The 19,300-nt window shown below is 41.9% G+C and overlaps 1 protein-coding gene across 1 annotated transcript; it reads right to left on the reverse strand.

The window, feature by feature from the left end:
- Positions 1-556: 556 nt before the first annotated feature.
- Positions 557-18,260, reverse strand: cpsf4 (cleavage and polyadenylation specific factor 4). The gene is made up of 8 exons (XM_052022464.1): positions 17,949-18,260; positions 10,739-10,789; positions 9,166-9,318; positions 8,345-8,440; positions 7,431-7,524; positions 3,643-3,718; positions 2,517-2,693; positions 557-1,675 (listed from the first exon to the last, which is right to left on the reverse strand). Exons 1-8 carry the CDS (start codon positions 18,049-18,051, stop codon positions 1,607-1,609), a joined length of 819 nt encoding a protein of 272 aa, XP_051878424.1. The 5' UTR covers positions 18,052-18,260; the 3' UTR covers positions 557-1,606.
- Positions 18,261-19,300: the final 1,040 nt, after the last annotated feature.

Raw genomic sequence — 19,300 nt, forward strand, 5'->3', positions numbered from 1 at the left:
TTGCTCTACTGCTCAACATTCTCTGCATCCTGGACTCTCCAGAGCGAGTCCATCCATAGCTCCAACTACTCTAGGCATACTGCCTGGAACTGCAGCTGAACACTTCCTGCAGATGTAGTCATCAAGGACATTGGCAATGTCCCCCATCTCCCAAAATCCTGCAGGAGAAGCATACCACTGCCCTAGCCTCTGTAACCTTTATGACTACTCCTTTCGACTAAAATAGTAAGGAAAGTAAGACAGAGAAAAAGGACCTTACCTTGTCAGTACTCAAAGACCGCAAAGCTTAACAGCAACACTTCGACCTGAAGACAGCCCCTCTCAATAAGGCCACTCAAGCTAGAACTTGCCTCACTTTTATATGCTGCCAGTAGGTTAGGAAAATCCTCTCTTACCTGGACCCCATATTTTTTTTTGTAGAATAGGTCACTACTGCTCCTCCTGCTTATTGCTAGGCCTGCTGGTAGGTAAACCTTGCTCTCCCACTAGGTGTTTGTTTAGAGGAAATCTACAGAATAAACTAGTAATGAAGATAAATGAATGCAGGGTCTTTGTTAAAAAATATTTATTAAATTGGATAAAAATGAACCCTTTACAGTCATTTGGTAATTGAGGCTTTAAGAGTAGAATTTCTGCAACTCTCATCGCATCTTTTCTTCTGCCACAAAACTAAAAACTTTTTTCCTATAAAATGTGATAACATACAGGCAAATTAATAAGACACCCTAGCAAGAAACCCAATGTGACAAAATAATCCACATCAACTATTTCACAATTTCAACAGCTATTTGCACCTGCTTATACAAGGCCAGAATTTTCTTTTTGATTTTTTTTTGTTAATTTATGTGAGTGGTTGTCTGCATGGTACAGTGTGCTAGAATGCTACACCTGGACTGGAATCCATCCATGCCAAACACATTAATGACATTCTCAATGCCCTCCCACCCCATCAACCACATGCAGGCATACACAGCTCAGGCCTCTCATCAGGATGTCTCAACATCAAACAGTTCTGCTAGGGAAAAGCACCAAGCTTGTGAAAGACATGAATAGCTGCCAGTTTTGCATACCTGCCCTAAACACAATCTGAACCCCATTCTCGACATGTCACAGGCTGGGAGGCGTGCTTACAGAGGCTCCTAATTTGAAGTTCAAATTCCTGACAGATGGGAAATCTCAAAACTACCCTCAAAATTGGTATTTTAGAAAATCAAAAAAAAACATGCACAAACTATAATAGAAATATCACAGTTTAAGGTAACTTCTAGTGATCTGTTGAACTTGTATTTTTGCCTCTCCCAGTTTCATTTGAATCCACTGCCCATCTGTTTTATTGGAAAGTTAGATTAAAAAATATGGCTGAGGTACAGTAAAAGCTCCAGTAGTTCTTCTTCAGAGTGCAGTCCTTCCCAACACCAAACATAATTATAACCTGTGGCTTATACACCAGTAACAACTATCACAGTGTGTGCAAGGAAGGACAAAAACAACAAGGCAAATTCAGCTTTTGAATTCCTAACCCCATCCAAGAAAAAATGTCCATTCCATCTGGGGCATCAGTTGAACTTGAGAGTTTTCCCAGAGTACTTTTCCACCAGTGAGATCACTACTGACCACTAAGAAATGCCAAGTGTCCTTTGGTGCATCGGTTGGCATAATGCCCTTTTTCACCACACTGGAAAACAAAAAGAATTTATTTCAAGGACATAATTCTAGAGCTCACAGGGCAAGTATAGAATCATAGAAGGGGTTTGTCAGTACCCACCACTCCCTCACCCACGTACCATGATATTTGTATTGTGACCGATACCCACGCAGAATGAAAACATTTAAACTCCCTGATTCTAGAAAGTATTGAAGCAAAATTATTAGAGGAATCATAAATATTTCGTATTAATTGAAGAATCCAATCAGCTTCTTTCTCCCGACATCTTTATTTTTCATGGGGAATTTACCAAAATACAATGCCATTATGTATTTTAAAATAAAACCATTTGAATGTATATTATGTATGCAACAGTTACAGAGCATACAAAGCTTACAATAACTTAAACAGACTGAAATACAAATCCATCACTACTTTCAAAATCATGTTATGTCAACATTTTCCAATGAATGGGCAATTTTACTCCTGCCATATCAACCATTAAAAAGGAAACATGCCATAAAATCATTACTGCTGGCTGAAAGAAACAAAGTTTCGTAATGGTTAAAAATTTACCAGACTCTAGTACAGATTGAGAGTTGGGTCGTTCAAAAGTAAACTATTACCAATGTGCTTTTGAAATGAATTGCCTTCTCTCATACGGGAAAAATATCATCCTTAAAAATAATCCTTTGAAGGGAGCAAGGTATTTTCACTCTGACACAAACACCTGTTTCACATGTCCAAATGAAAATGGTATTAAGACTCAAAAAGTACATATGCCACTTGTAACTCAGACATGACAAAAGTCATAAGTATTTGCATCACTCTCATTCATGGAACCATTTCTCAAAGACATTGATCCACTCACCTTATAACACGTGACTTGCTCCAAAGGTCTGGGGCCTCGATTTGACGATGTCTGAAACTGGGATTGTTGTACTGATCCTCCAGATTGCGTAACTGGTTTCTGCTGTCCGACACTAGTGTTTGTGCTAGTAATTTGTACCAAGGAGGAAGATCGCTGTTGAAACTGATTAACGTTTTGCTGTGAAGAGAAAGAAACATCATGGACTGTCAGTACACTTCAAGAGCTGTGTACTGTGGCATCTCAACTTGCATATAAAGATTTCTACAACACTAATTTGAATTCAAAGTAAACACATCAAACCACCACCTCACTCCACATTACAAACAAATTAATTACTAAAGGACCAGCCAATCTCACATGCAAAGTATCCTGACCCATGAACTTCTCAAAATATAGTGCTATTACTAGTGAAGAGACACCAATATCTCACTTTATAACAGTTGTATACCATGAAAATTTATCAACATTCCTCCCTCCTCACCCAGAAAATGGGCAAACGGTTAGAGTATGGCTCTCAGGCACTGAGATTACTGCATGACATGGCTGGGTAGTTTCCCTCCGACATACCTCTGCTTCACACATTGATATGATAATGGTGTCAGACTCAAAAACTACACATGCCACATCTAATCCAAACATGACAAAAATCCTACTATTCTTCATGTATGAATCTGTAGGCTCCTTTATCAACATCATCATATTAATCCTGTTTAAGTCAAACAATTACTAGGCAGCATTTAACCGCAAAATTCTTGGCCACCTTTTGAATTCCTAGCTTAGGGTTATTCCTGGTCCTTTAAAAATGCATAAACTTCAGGGATCCCAACTGAAACAATGTTTAGAATGAAGTATACAGTGCCAAATACTGTCCCTACAACATGCTATTATAACCCAGCTAACCCAGGGGACTACTGTGGGTAGAAGCTGCATTAGGAAAGATTTGGATGAGGTGAAACACTCCCTTTAACAAACAAGAGAAATTAAATGGATACAGTCACTTTGACTGAGTCCAGGGCAGATAATAACAGGATGTATTAATCAAAATGTAGTGAGATAACTTGTAAAATAACATAGTAAACCAATAAAAAAAAAGTTGGAAAAATAATAAGTAGCATTTCAGCCTCACCTTCTGTAGTACCTGCTGTTGTTGCTGCAGTGGTGGTTGGTCAACACCAGTACCCATTGGTAGTTCAAACCGTGGGCTGATGGAGGGAATAAATCCATGAGTGCAATTGTTAGAATAAATGTTAAAAGTAACATCGATGGCAAGACAAAAAAAAAGCCCGAGGAGAATAGGGTGTAAAGCACTTCAGCCAAGTGCAACATATCAGCCCTGAGACAAATGTCCTGTTTTTGGTAATGGTTTTAGATGATCTGCACTTCGATGCCATTTTCCTTCCCTGGCTGTATATCCTTTGAAACCTTTCCCAACACAAATCTATCAACTTCAGAGTTGCAAATTTCAATTATCCCCAGGCTTCCAGGGGACAGAATCATAGATTACCTCTGGCATTTTTACCACTGGTCCAACTTTAGTTTTATGGTTAAGTCTCTTAGTTCTGGATTACTCCACAAGAGGAAATAATCTCTGTGTCAACTCTATTGAATGCCGTTATTACTTGAAGGCTTCTACTTGATCACGCCTCAACCTTCTAGACTGCTTTAATTTGTAGTAAATTCTAGTACATGACCAATAAAATTGAAGTATTATTACATCAGAAATTGACACAAAACTCGGAATGTTTTACATACTCTTTATGTACAAGGTTTTAAACAAATGGTGAATGGTCATTCCAATCCATTAAAATTGAATTTAAAAAAAAATCAGGTTACACATCTCATTAAATTACTGTGCAAGGCAATAGTCACTAATGTGGCAAGGCAGCCAAACTCAGCAGAAGTCTCAACTCGTATCAAAAGAATGCACAAAGATCCTTGACAGTGTTGCATAATTCTCTAATATCAGAATGGCACTTGACAGTTGTCAAAAGAGCTTCATTTTCTGCTCCACTGAGATGTAAGATGTACAAGATGACTTCTGCCAAACTCCTTCCAATCCAGTTCCTCCCAAGGGTACATAGACCTTTAGCCCCACTGCCAAGATGGAAAACACACCTTCCCACATCAAAGATTTGGAGCATGTCCTCTTCTCACAACACTACCCAAAAGAAATTTGCTCCACAGCCACCATCAACCCCTCCCCAAACACAAATGGAAGTAAGATCTATCCATGACTTTCCCTGACACACACAAAAAAAATCAGCCCTTACCTTATCAGCCCTCATCATTCTTCACTTACTCCATTTTTCATCCACCTGCTCCCCTGATCATCCCCCTTCCTATTCCACTTTACTTTTCCCAATATTCACTTTTCCCTCTTCTTACCCAATATATTCACCCTCCTCTCCCATTGTTTTATGACTTGTAATCCTGGCTGGATCACACAATTTTCCACTCACACCCCGCTTCATTGAGATTGTATTTATTCAACTACAGACCACATGATTATCTTTAAAACTAAATTTAGATCACGCTACAGTTGTAGTTCTCTCTGACAAACATTCTCATGCAGAAGATTTAGTGGGGTCAGAGGGCTAGAAGTGAGCCTTTAGCATTGCTCAGAAGAAGATTGCAAGGCTATCTCAAGTCTGAGACTTTATCCACAGAGGTGTGTACAGCACTGGTGAAGGGGGAGGGGGTCCTAAATAAAGGGCACAATCAGGAGAAAAGCATCCAGAAAGAAAGCCGAGAGTAAAAAAGATCAAAGAAAAACTGTCTACTTAAGATGGAGAACAGGAGGAATATCTCATCTCAGAGCTTCATAAATTGTTGGAATCCCCCACTCCAGAGAAGTGTGATGGCTATGCCATTGAAGATGTCTGGGGCTGAAATAGGTTACTGAATGTAAGCAGTTAAAAGTTATGGGGAAAAGACAGAAGAATAGTATTCGGGCAAAATCAGATCAATACTGTCTTCAAAAGGCCACAAGGCCTACTCCTATTTCTTATGTTATTGCAAATGAAATTATAAAATACCAAGAGTTATGTAAAAATCATAAGTAATTGGCTACTTCAAAATGGAACATGAGAAAAGGTACCAACACAGGTCTATTCTACAAAGGTCTTTTATTCAAAAGATAAAATAATGAAGTTGTAAACCAGAAATAAAAAGTGCAGAGAAAACACACTGACCCGAAACATTAATTCTTGCCTGATTGCTGTCCAATTTGCTGAGCGTTTCCATAATTTTATGTTGCAATTCATTGTAGTTAACATTTTTTTTTACTGATGTCACCAATAGCCAGTCAGAAAATCCCTGATCAATGGGTTTTCAAAGCATATGGAGCAACAAAAGATGAATGAAATTGAGGTCGAAGTCAACCACAATCCAAAACAATGGCAGGATAACCTCAAATAAAAACAGAAAATGGTGGAAACATTCAGCAGGACGAGCAGCATCTGTGGAAAGAAGAGAGTAAACGTTTCAGATCAAAGACCCTTTGCCAGAAATGGGAAAGAAAGCAAGTTAGTTTTAAGATGCTGTGAAGGTGGGATGAATAGGGATCTCTCCAAAAGGAAGAGGACAAGTTTGCTTGGAGATAAATTGCAGATAACATCTGGATGATGGGTTAATGGGGGCACACAGAGCACGAGCTAAAGGACTGCTAAAGAGAGAGAGTATAAAGGAACAAAAAAGTTGCTGAGTGCAGGGTTTTTGGGCATACCAAGCAGGTCAAGCTGTGCTATTGAAGAAAATCTGAGCCAATATCACAGAAGGATGACTTTATGGGCATTCCTAATATAGAGAAAGCGAGTTACTTCAAGTTCTAAAATTCAATATAAAGTCTAAATGGCAGCAATTTGCCCAGAAAGAGGATGAGATGCTCCTCCTCAAGCTTACGTTGGTGTTTCATTATATACAGTTAAGGATGTAACAGAGAGGTAGGTCAGGGTGGGAGTGGAATGGTTTCTCAGTGTAGGGACAGCCACATTTTGAACACCCAATACGGTACACTAGATTGGAATAAGTGCACTGGAACAAGCGGCTTCTCTTGGAAAGACTCTTTGGGTCCCTGGATGTTGGGAAGGGAAGAGGTAAAAGAACAGGTATGATCCCACCAATTACTACCTTTGTTACAGCACTTTTCCACGCAACTGCAGGAGGTGCCAGGCCTGTCCTTTGGAGAAACCAAATGCAGAATGGATAAGTGCTTTGCAGAGCACCTGCATTCAATCTGCAGGGCAACACATAGCTCCCTGTTGCTTGCCATTTTAATTCTCCAACACACTCCCATTCTAACCTATCCACCCCTGGCCTCCTGCATTGTTATAATGAGATGCACCACTGGAGGAAACTGGGGAACAGCACCTCATCCTACATCTGGGTACTCATTTTCTCTGAATCAGAACTGGCTATATCTGCTGCAAGTAATCCATCTGGGATATTGGGCCAAACACTCCCATTACCACAGCCTGACCTCCTGGACATGCCCTATAATCTTCATTTTGAAACTTTTTATATTTCTTTATATTCTCAATCTCTAACTGCCTTCATATAATAGGTTATGTTCACTTTCCCTCCAACTGCCCCATCAACCCATTTGACCTCTACAACTTATTCCCACAGCAACCCTGGCCTCACTTTAGAAATATTCCCTTTGTCCTATCCACCCCTCCACCACCTTCCTCAAATTTAAAATTAAGCTTTTTTTCCTCTTTCCCAGCTGTAATGAACAGCCTTCAACCTGAAATGTTAAATGTTTCTCTTCCTACAGATGCTGCCCAATCTGTTGTGTTTTTAGCACTATTTTTCCGATTTCCAGCGTCTGCAGTTTTTGATTTTCATTCACTGACAGGATATGCTCAAGTGGCTGAATGGCCTACTCCATTATGCTCTTAATTGCTGTATACTTACTGCATGAATTTACAGTAGGGGCCTTCAGGACAGAACCCCACCAGATAATTTACACAGATGACTCGCCGTGTATGCCGGTGCCTGCACAGAGGACCTGCAACAAGACAGGATTTGGATCAGCAATCTAAAGTTACAACTCAGCAAGAACATTCTTCCATCTCTGGCACACGCTGTACAAAAGGACTCTGCTAACTTCAAGTCACAAATGGTCAGAGCTTCCCACCTGAAAAGCACTGCACATGCTTAAATGTTTATTTTTATTCTGTTAACAAGAATGCTTATAAAAGGCAACTCACACTGAAAGAATACTTACAAAATTTCCCTAATTTAGACCTTGCCCAAATTAAAAAGTTAAAAAAATTGTTTGTCCAATACTGATGTTTTAGTAAAAAAAAATCCTAAATCTAAGGCCCTGGAATCATTCCTCACCTGCAGACAGTTAAACCCTCATGCGGGATGGCAATTTTGCCACACAATTGCTCTTCGTCTCTCCCCACCTCATTTTTGGTTAAGAAATGGGAAAATCAACAAAGGCTGGATTGCTGCATCTGATCACCATGCAATGCATCCTACTGAAGGATACACTGGTGTCTACAGCTAAAATAGGGTCAGGGTCACAATCAAAGTTAAACAGTTCAACGCTGTCCAGGTTCACATGTGAAGAATGATAATTTGGGCAATCCACTGGAATGGATGGCACCTAGAAAGAGAAATGGTTTCCTTTCCCCAAGGTACTTTGGATGTTTTGTCCCATTCCCTCAGCCACAGTTCTCTCCATGCCACACAACAGCCCCAACTGAGAGTGATACAAAATGACATGTTCTCAGATCTCTAACATTGCCGAAAGGATGTACTTGACAGCATCTATCCAGCTAATCGAACCACTTTTCTTTTCCATAGTACTTAACACTTACCATGTTTACAAAATCCTCGGTCATACCAGGGACAGTCTTTAATTTTGGACTCGGGATCAATATGCAGAAATGGACATTCTTTGTTACTACATTCTCCTGTAGAAGAAAAAGCAAATTAAAAAAGACCATAAGGAGAAAATAAGGAAAACAATATTTAGGACTTGCTTAGATCGTTTCAATTCTCCCTTCTTGATGTCATCCCATAAGCCACTTCCTCCAACCAATTCAGGAATCTATCCATCTCTTTTCTAAATATTTCAACTGAACCAACTGATCATTCTGATGGCAGCCTATTAAATCTCAAGTGCAAAGAAATTTGCTCTGAAGCCATAGCCCTATCTGACAATCTATTGGATCAGATGGGTGTTGTTTAACGAATCAAACACAAGGACACTGCAAGCAGGCACAGCCAAATCCTAAACTCGGCCCAGGCAGGGCAGCAGATGCACTCAAGTTAAATGTACATGCGTGCCAGGAATTAAAAATATATGGGTGCTCTTCTAAAACAGTAGATGTTTCAAAAACCCTAGTGTTAGGACAGAAGCACCAACAAACTCATGACTGAAGTGCCATGCATTTCCAGCTCTTAGTGAAGTGTGCCACACTGCCCAGATAAAAAAAGATCCTAGTGGAAGTAATTCTTAGAAGTTTTTAAAACAAAAACTCATTATAGTTCTACTGTACACGAGAATTGTGATGCACTGCAGCTTTAAAGTCCCATTTCAGTAAGACAACATTTTGTCACAATTTGCAATGCTAAGCCTGCTCTTCCCACCCCCCACTAGTTTGGAAATTGCATGCAAAGTGAACACAAAGCTCACCAAACTTGGAATAGAAATAGCACTCTGGCATCTTCGTCATGTCATACTCGTGCAAGAATTCACACTGATCTCCTTTCTTGCATAGCCCCCGCAGCCAGTGTTTGCACACTACTGTCTTCTCACCACTGATGTGGCGAAATGGGCACATTCCACCTGCAAAAGAAAAATCAGGTTCAATCACCAGAACAGTTTCTGCTCATGAGACACTGCTTGGTGGCAGAGAGGTGGGGGTGGGGGGAAGGAGAGGAAAAGGCACATCACGAACAAAGAGAAGGGAGTGTAAAGGCAGTGACTCTGAAACCTTGAACAATGATATCTTGTACATTTTAATATGCATCCAGTTTCTCAAAATATTTTCTCCTTTTCCTCTCAAGGCCATATATCATACCACAGGCATAATGGGTTCTGCAAGGCAAAGTTCACTTCTAATAAGAAATGCAGGTACCAGGATTAATTTCCAAGTGATTTCTATTCACTATCCATAGAAATATTTGGCCTCCATCCTCTGCAGAAACCTCTCGAACGAGAAATCATAAGTACAGGTTGTACCTCCTGCACTGTTATAACCAGGTCTCATGCAAGCTTTAAGAACATTTGTGCACACTGCATCCCTACGAACTCATTATCAAATTCTACAACTTCAGATAATTGATTTTCTCTGCATCAGAATGGACCAGGTTATCCAGCTGTGATATTGGTTCAGCTTTTCTCTTTCCATTAATGCAGCCTGACCTGTTGGGCATGTCCTGAGCCCTGCATTTTGCAACACTTACACATCTGTCTGTTTTCACTAACTACTCTCACTTCATACCTTTTAGTAAGAAAGGGCAAGGGTTTTCCCCTTTAACTGCCCTACTAACCCGTCGACCAGATGACCTGCTGATCCCCTGGCCTCACCCTACCAGAGAGATTCCCATTGTCCTATCCATCCCTCTCCCAGCTTGATACAGGGACGGATAAGGGTCTTTGACCTGAAACAATAGCTGTTTCCCTTTCCACAGATTCTGCTTAACCTGTTGAATGTTTCCAGCATTTTCTGTTTCTTATTTCAGGTTTCCAATGGCTGCAGTTTTTCTGACTTTCAGTACAGATTGATGGTCCAGGGCAGAGGTTCGCCAACATAATGCCTATCACTGTCAGCATGGATTAAGACATCATTATGATAAACACTGCAAATATGTGTCTCATTAATGAGGCAGTCATTTCTAGTCTTCCTCTTCTCATTCCATTCATCTTCCATCACTTAGCGAAGAGGATTGGCTGATGAGCCACTAACAGACCATCAATACCAGGTTGGTGCTGATAATAGGTGGATGCAATCATTGTCCAGGTGCTTCTCCTTTCTACAGGAAGGGCTTAATTCAGACATTCCTCTAAGACAGAGCAAAACAGACAAACAGACAGGGAGTAGTAAGAAAGGGAGGGGACAATAGGAAACCTATTCTGCTTCCTCTCAGAATAGTTTGTGTAAAATTATGTTTAGTTACAAGAGAAATTCAATAAAAGAATTTTAGTGATTAGAGCCATAGTAACTAATCAAACTGATCAACAGTTGCTTAAACAGATCGCTTACCTTTCCCACATGATGCCCGCAGAAAGAATTCACATACTGCTGCACCAGACTCTGAAAGAGAAAAATAACAGGTGCATATTTTAAAAGCATGTTCAATAGCTTTCAAAGTCCCAGTTCCAATTATGGAGATGGAGGCGTTGATACTTCAAATCATTCCTAAAAGATGCTCACTTTCCATTCCAGGAGTTTGAAATGAATTGTTTTCGACAAATTAACTATTTTCTAGGGACCATTAACACAAAACACACAAGCTACTCAAGTATACAACTGCTATCATAATTAATGCAGAGTCCAAGTAGAGAAACAAAGTGGGCACAGGAATGACTGCAAGTCAAAGAATCATTATGTCCCCAAGAAATTGTCTGGTCCATTGAAACCAAGCTGGGAAGTTTAGACTAGCTGCCCTACTAATACAAGTGCATAAACTTATTAAATACACCATTTAAAAAAGTTAGTCAACATAAACGGACAGAGTATTGAACACATTGAGCTTCACAGATGGTCTAAGAGGGACAGGAGGACAAGTACACTAAGATGGAAAACAAAATACTGCAGGTGCTGGAATCTGAAACAAGAACAGAAATGTTGGAAGACCTCAGCCAGTCAAACAGCATCCAATGAAAGGGAAACCAGTCAATGTTTTGGTTCAATGACCCTGCCTCAGAACTGGTACAGAAGTATATCAGGGATGCTGACTGTGCCATAGATCTGACCTGATGGCTTGCATGCATAAGTATTCGATATGACTGCAAAGTTCCCTTTAAATTGTGCATCCATCAACCTAGATTGCTGTATGAACTGCATTACCAGATGATGAACTTAATCAAAGAGATCACTTAAAAGATTTGGCCTGGGAGATGCTGTGAGCAATGCTAGTTGCGCTAGTGGTGGTGAGGCTGGGGTTGGGGTCATGCAGAAATTGGTAGTGATAAAAAGCAACTTTCAGTCTTGCACTCCAATTCTTTTGCAATTAAGGGCAACGTTCTTTTTACCCAATTATTTATTGTATCTATGTTTACATTTTATGAATCAACAAACCAAGATTCTTCCAATGCTGCCTACAGAGCAAATAAGCTCAGATTTTCTGACACTATACCATACTTTGCTTGCTTGCTCAAATTCTTCTAGACTCCTTGTATCCTCCTCTCTGCTCACTTCCGCCCCCCCCATCCCCCAAATTGCACCAACAAACTTAAATGAACACTTTCAAGTCACTAATACAAATTGTGAGTATCCTTGATTGCTGCACAAAAAAAAAGATGCATCTTTAGGAACACGGGAATAGGAAATAGGTTATTTGGGCCCAGATCAGTGAATGTTGTCAATGGGGAACATGGTAATGGTAACGCCATTGAGTACAAGGGATAGGTAACTAAACTGACTTATGTTGGAGAAGACAATTGCCTGGCATTTTTACTTGTCACTTATCAGCCTATGTCTGAATGTTATCTTGCTGGCATAAACTGAATCATTTTCTGAAGAATTACATGTGGAATTGAACATTCAGCCAACACCCCACTTCTGAACTTGAGGGAAGAGGGTATGTTAGCAGGTCAGACAATGAAGTAGCTGAAGATTAGGAACTCCTACAATGGCCATGCAGCTAGGATGATTGGTCTCTAAGTATCACAATCATTGCTTTTTCTCTTCTTTATGCCTACCTGGCTTCAGTTTAACCAAGGCTACTTAATGTCACATACAGTTAAATGTCAAGGCCTTTCACTCTCACCTCACATATAGAATTCAGCTCTTTGGTTCACATTTGAAGCAAGGCAATTACAAGGTTTGGAGCCAGGTGGTTAGGTGAGCAAGTTACTTGAGAGTAAGTACTTCCATTACTTTACTGATGACAAATTAAGTTGACTGAATGGTAATTAGCCACATGGGATCTGTCTTGCTTTTTGTGAACAGTATATACCTGGGCAATTCTCCACCTTAGAGTCACAGAGCAATACAGCATGGATACAGCCCCTTTGACCCAACGTTTCCACCTACTTAGTTCCTTTCTTGTGCATTCGCCCCATATCCTCCAGGCCCCTCCCCCCCCACGTACCTATCCAAGTACTTCTTAATAATACCATTGTACCTGCCTCAACCACTTCCTCTGGCAGTTCATTCTATACACTCACCACCCTCTGCATGAAAAAGCTGCCCCTCACGTCCCTTTTAAATCTTTCCCCCCTCACCCTAAATTAGTGCCCCCTAGTGTTGTACTGTTACTATCCACCTTATCTATACCTCAATTTTAAACACACCTATGTTCCAAGGAATAAAGACCTAGCCTGGACAAACTCTCCCTATAATTCAGGCCCTGTAGTCCTGGCAACATCCTCATAAATCTTTTCTGCACTCTTTCCAGTTTAATCACGTTTCCTATAACAGGGTGACCAAAACTGTACACAGTACTCCAAGTGTGGCCTTCACCAATGACTTATACAAATGCAACAATGTCCCACTATACTCAATGCCCTGACTGAAGGTCAGCATGCTAAATACCTTTTTCACCACCTTGTCTCCGTAATCTACAATAACCTTCTTCACTGTCAACAACACTTCCTAATTTTGTGTCATCTGCAAACTTGCTGATCAAGCCTTGTGTATTCACATGTAAATCATTTATATAAATAACAAATAACAAGGGTCCAAACACAGACCCCTGCAGACCACTAGTCACTGGCCTCCTTTCTGAGAAAGGACCTTCAACCACCACCACACTCTGCTTCCTACCTCTGAGCCAATTTTGAATCCACCTAACTAGCTCTCCCTGGATTTCTTATTATGTTGCAGGTGTACAAGTTGTTGGTGAGGCCGCACTTGGAATACTGTGTGCTAACCTTCCAGACCAGCCTGCCCTGCAGGACCTTGTCGAAGGCCTTGCTAAAGTCCAAATAGACAACAACCACTGCCCTACCCTCATCTACCCTTTTGGTTACCTCTTCTTTCAACACAACTTCCCACACACAAAGCCATACTGTCTCCTCCTAATCAGACCATCTGTCCAAATGCTGGTAAATCCTGTCCCTCAGAATTCCTTCCAGTAACTTCCCCACAACTGATGTCAGGCTGACCAGCCTGTCATTCCCTGGCTTGTCCTTGCTACCCTTCTTAAACAACAGAACGACGTTAGCCAACTTCCACTTTTCAGGAACTTCACCAGTGGCTAACGATGAAGCAAATATCTCCGCAAGTGCCTCCATAATTTCTGCTCTAGCCTGCTACAAACTGTGAGGATGTACTCCGTCAGGCCCTGGGGATTTATCCAACTTAATGCCCTACAAGGCTGCAAATACCTCCTCCCTGGTAATATGAATGTTCTCCAAAACATCTCCACTTGTTTCCCCTGTTTCTTGAGCAACCATGATTTTCTCCTCACTAAATACAAGAGGAAAAATAGTCATTAAAAAAAAATCGCACTCATCTCCTATGGCTCGCGACATAAACGGCCCTGCTGATCTCTAAAGGACCTACTCTCCTCCTAGCCACCGTTTTAATATATCTATAGAACCTCTTGGGATTTTCCTTAACCCTACCTGCCAAATCCATCTCATACCCTCTCTTTATCCTTCTGGTTTCCCTCTTAATCTTTTTATAGTGATAAAGGGATTCACTCGTCCTTGACCTCCTAAACCCAATGTGCACTTGCTTACTTTTCTTGACCAGAGCCTCAATCTCTCTCATAAGCCACGGTTCCCTAAACCTGCCAGGTTTACCCTTCACCCTGACAGGAACGTGCTGCCCCTGGACTCTTGATATTTCATTCTTAAAAGCCACCTACTTGCCATTAGTTCCTTTCCCTTCAAGCAGGCTCTGCTAGATCCTGCCCAATTCCCTTAAAATTAGCCCAGCTCCGGTTTAGGACCCTAATGTATAGGCCTGTTCTATCTTTTTCCTTCACTATGTTAAAACTAATAGAATTATGGTCACTAGAGCCAAAGTGATCCCAGACTGCCACCTCAGTTACTTGCCCTGCCTCGTACTCAAGATGAGGTCCAGTATTGCACACTCCCAAGTAGATCCCTCTATATATTGACTCAGGGAACTTCCTTGGAGACATTTCACAAATTCCACCCCATCCAGGCCCTTAACACTGTGTGGCCCAGTCATTACCAGGGAAATTAAAATCTCTCATGAATACAACCCTGTTATTCCTACAACTATGAGCAATTTCTCTACACACCTGCTCCTTAAGTTCCCGCTGACTAGTGGAGGGTCCATGATATAGCCCTCCCCACTTACCTGTACTTCTGTCACACCTGTAGCATCTGTATCCTGGCTGCCAATCCTGCCCTTCTCTCACCTTGTCAAATAGATGAGATAGTTGCAATTGTACTGGAACTGCTTGGCTGGAAGCATGGTTAGTTCTAAGGCACACGTCTTCAGTACTGCAGCCAGGATGTTGTCTGGTCTCACTACTATATCCACTACTCTCAGCCATTTCATGATATCAAGTGGAATGCATCAACTGGCTTCCATGGCGATGGAGTTCGAGAAAGAGATATGTCATTCACTTAGCACTTCTGGCTCAATATGGTTTCAAGAGCTTCAGCCTTGTCTTTCACACTCATCTATTGACTCAGCCTCAACATACAACAGATCTTCCTCCATAATTTCCACTCCCATCACCGTCTTCCTCTTCCCTTCCTGTATCCTGAAGGGATGGTTTCATTACTAACTTTCTGGAGTGATCTTCCATCTCCACCAACTACTCCCATTCTCACAGCACATTTCTGCACAACTGCAGGAGATTCATCACCTGCTCTGTAACTTGCCCCTTCTCAATACTCCGAAACCAGAAGAGTCCTAACAGGTGAAGCAGCAATTCACTTCCACTTTTTCTAAATTTAGTGTACTGCATTCGATACTAAAAATATGGTCTTCACCACAGGCAGAGTAAACCTAGACTCTAACCACCTTCCAGAACACAAGGGCAATCCTGAGCTTCCAACTGCTTGTCACTAATTCTCCATCCCATTGCCAGTCTGTTCTTCCTTGATTCCCAAAACTGTTCCAACAAAGTCCAGCATAAGCTCAGGGAAACAGCACCTCATCTTCTGTTTAGGCACACTGCAGCATTGGGACTCAACTGAATACAAATTCAGACAACCAGCTTTTCCTGTGTCAGAACTGGCTAATTCTGATATGGTCATCCATCTTAATTCAGTTTTTCTCTCTCTACCAATACTGCCAGAACTGCTTGGTACTTTCAAGATTCTCCTTTGTTTCTGATTTCCATCAACTGTTGTGTTCTACCTCTCACAGATTCAGTGTGGACTGTATTTTTCTGTCTAACTGCCTTGATTATCCATTAATTAGATAGCTCTGAAAGCATTGTGGTTTCCATCCTATCATAGACATTCTGCCACTCTCACTCTCCACAATTTAAAATCAAATTTGTTTTCACTTCTCCAGTTCTGACAAAGGTTTCAGACTTGGTACGTTAGCTCCATTTTTCTCTCTTCACAGAATGCTGTCTCATCCGCTGCATAGTTCCAGTATTTTGTTTTTATTTTAAATTCCCAACATCTTAGTGTTTTGATTTTGGGGATGGAGATATTCTTGAAGCTGTCTCCTCCTGCTACCTTTAATTGTCCACCACTGTTTGCAACTACATATAGTAGGATTGTAGAGCTTTGGCATGGGATTACTTACATGTCTGTCTGTCATTTTTTGCTGTTTTGGACACAGGTAGTTCTGTGTTGCAATTTGCCAGGTTGGCACCTCATTCTCAGCTATATCTGCAGCTATACCACGCATGCTCCTCACAGGGTTGATCTACTGGCTTGATTATTATCGTGGAATGAGCAATATGCTGGATCATGAGGTTACAGACTATGGAGTACATTTGTTCCTAATGATGGTTCTCAACACTTCAGGTGCCAGATCTGTCCCGAACCTACACCATTTAGGTATGGTGGCAGTGTCACACATGAAACGTGTCCAGGAGAACTGTGCAGTGGTCACTGCTACCAATCTACTTATTACAGATGACTCTGTAATAGGTAGATCGGTGAAGATCCGGTTTATCCCTCAGGAGAGATCTCACAACCTGCCACAAAGTGCGGCAGCTATATCCTTCACGAATCAGCCAGTTCATCAGCGATGATGGCACCAAGCCGCACTTGGATGTGGACATTGAACTCTCACAGCCTGAGTACACTGAGCCCTTGTTACATTCAATGCTTCCTCCAAGTGTTCAAGGGAATATCTATTGTCAGATAAGGTATAAAGCAAAATGATCAATCTTGTCAATGATTCATGGGTTCCCACCTTTCTTTTCACAAGTATATCACACAAGCTTCACTGGCAATAATTTTGTCAATATTTTTAAATAATTCTGAGCCTGTTCATTTTTGCTTCAACAGTTTTTTCTAAGTTGAATTTCTTATTGTTTGAAAATTAGTGTGAAAAGACAACTCTGCAGTTAATGCAATGAACTAACCTTCCCATTGTACAAATATATGAGAGAAGTCTGGAGATTTGAACTTGATCAGATAAATCAAGGTTCAATGCCATATTGAATAATATACAAAAGTAACACTATAATGTTTGTAACGTTTTACACAAACAACCACAAGCATTAACTACAGATTGTGACAGGAATTGTTGCTGGGTCCACTAATGTTCACAGTCTACATCAGTGATCTGGAACGTCCATGCTGACTTTTTTGCCTGTCAATGGTACCTTTAATCCCATTTACCCACAATGGTCAGAACTTGAAAGGTGTTGGTGTTTAAAAGGATATGGGTATCCTGCTAGGAGGAGTGGGGTGTTGGAAGAGAAGTTGGGAAGGGTGGGGAGTGTAACAGGAGGGGTATTCTGGGAGGGGGAGGGTGGGGTGAGTGGAGGGGTAGCCTGTGGGCAAGGGAGGGTGGTCTGAGGGCAGGTAGGGTTGTGAGGGAGAAGGAGCTAGAATGGGGTGAGGGAGGAGTAGTCTGTGGGCAGGGGGAGGGTGGGCTGTGGGCAGGGGAGGATGGTGGGGAGGGAGGATAGTCTGTGGGCAGGGGGAGGCTGGTGAGGAAGGGGCGAAGGGTGAGGCGGGGGAGGGTGGAGGGAGGGTGGGGTGGGGGGTGGGTGAGGCGAGGAAGGGGTGGGGTGAGGTGTGGGCAGGGGGAGGGGGAGGTGAGGGGTGGTCTGTGGGCAGGTTGAGGGCTGAGGGGTGGAACGGCCTCCAGGCCCGGCTCTGCCTTGCGGGTCACGGCTGGTACTCACTGTCCATGCCCGGGAAGGGCAGCGGCTGCGCCCCCAGCTGCTGCTCCACCGCCATCTCCAGCTCGAACCTGATGTGCTCCACATTAGAAATGAGCTCCTGCATCTCTGCACCGCTGCCGCTCCGACCCGAGATTCAAACACAACGACCGCCTCAGCGCCGAGCCCGGCAACGGTGCAGCCCAACCCTGACCCCCGCACGGCAGCAAAGAGCAGACGCCGGCACAAGAGTCGCCGCGACGGTGGCTACAGCGCCCCCTCACGCCTGGAGGACAGCCTCTTGCTCCGGCAACATTTTCCCACCTGCCGTTTCGCACCTTTGGAAGGGATTGGGTGTGGATGGAGGTGAGGATGGGTTTGTAGGAGGGGCAGATGGTTGCGGGGTTTAGAGAGAACGGGTAGATTAGGTGGCTGAACGTGGAATGGCTTTATAGGACCTCAGGTATGGCGTAAAGAACTTAAGTGAAAAAATATTGGAAGTGCAACTACAGTAACAACAATTGCAATTCTTTGGACTTCAGACGTTACCTATAGCTCCCATTTTATTTCAGGAAGCAAAAGCTGAACAATGCACCACCCAGAAGGTCACATTTTTTTCAAGTCTTGTGCTGCCAAGGTTTTACATGCTTTCCATATTACATACCATTTTATTCTGTGTTCTTTGGTTGATTTCTCTCATTGTGCCACCTTTTGTCGCATTCTCATAACATTTCTGGAATCTGACCACAAAGGCAAAATGCTCCAGGTTGCAAATGAACTGGAATGACTACAACACCTTGCGGAGAGGTTTGCTGGTGTTGTTTGATGGGATTTAAACTAACCTGATAGGGGAATGAGCCACAACATAGGATTACGGAAGATGGTGAGGAACAGCCACATAGGACGGGCAATAAAAAGGCTGGCCATACCAGCAACATCCACCCTTAAAAAAGACAATTCAATAAAAACATAAACAAAAGAATAATTTGACTATGAGGCTATTCCAGCAGTTGATCCAGTGGAGATTGTGGAAGAAACAACATAAGATTCTGTGTTGACTGAAGTAAGTCTAGAACTGACATCTTCCTCAACTTTTCCAATTGAGAAGGTCAAAGAGACTCAGAAAATTGTAGGTAGTTATACCCGCAAGTAACGTGAGTAGGTGAATTACTCCTTTCAGACAGTGGGAAGTGGTATAGCGTTCATAGATATTAGTCATGTGTGGAAGCCCATATAGTTGTGATTGAATTTAGCAAGATACGTGTATATTGGCTGTGGAAAATGCATTCAGTTTTATTTTATTCTTATACATTTAATTTGTTGGTGGGAAATCCATTACTCGGCAATCAACCCCACCGGTCCTGTTGACACCAAAG

Source organism: Pristis pectinata, chromosome 8, assembly GCF_009764475.1.
Source record: "Pristis pectinata isolate sPriPec2 chromosome 8, sPriPec2.1.pri, whole genome shotgun sequence".
Classification (NCBI taxonomy): Eukaryota; Metazoa; Chordata; class Chondrichthyes; order Rhinopristiformes; family Pristidae; genus Pristis; species Pristis pectinata.

Excerpts from the sequence above, each read along its gene's own strand:
- cpsf4 (XM_052022464.1), bottom strand. The coding sequence starts at position 18,051 with ATGCAGGAGCTCATTTCTAATGTGGAGCACATCAGGTTCGAGCTGGAG. Across the intron at positions 7,525-8,344 it reads CCGAGGATTTTGTAAACATG|GTCCTCTGTGCAGGCACCGG; the intron begins GTAAGTGTTAAG and ends GTCTTGTTGCAG. Across the intron at positions 1,676-2,516 it reads AGCAAGTCACGTGTTATAAG|TGTGGTGAAAAAGGGCATTA; the intron begins GTGAGTGGATCA and ends TTTGTTTTCCAG.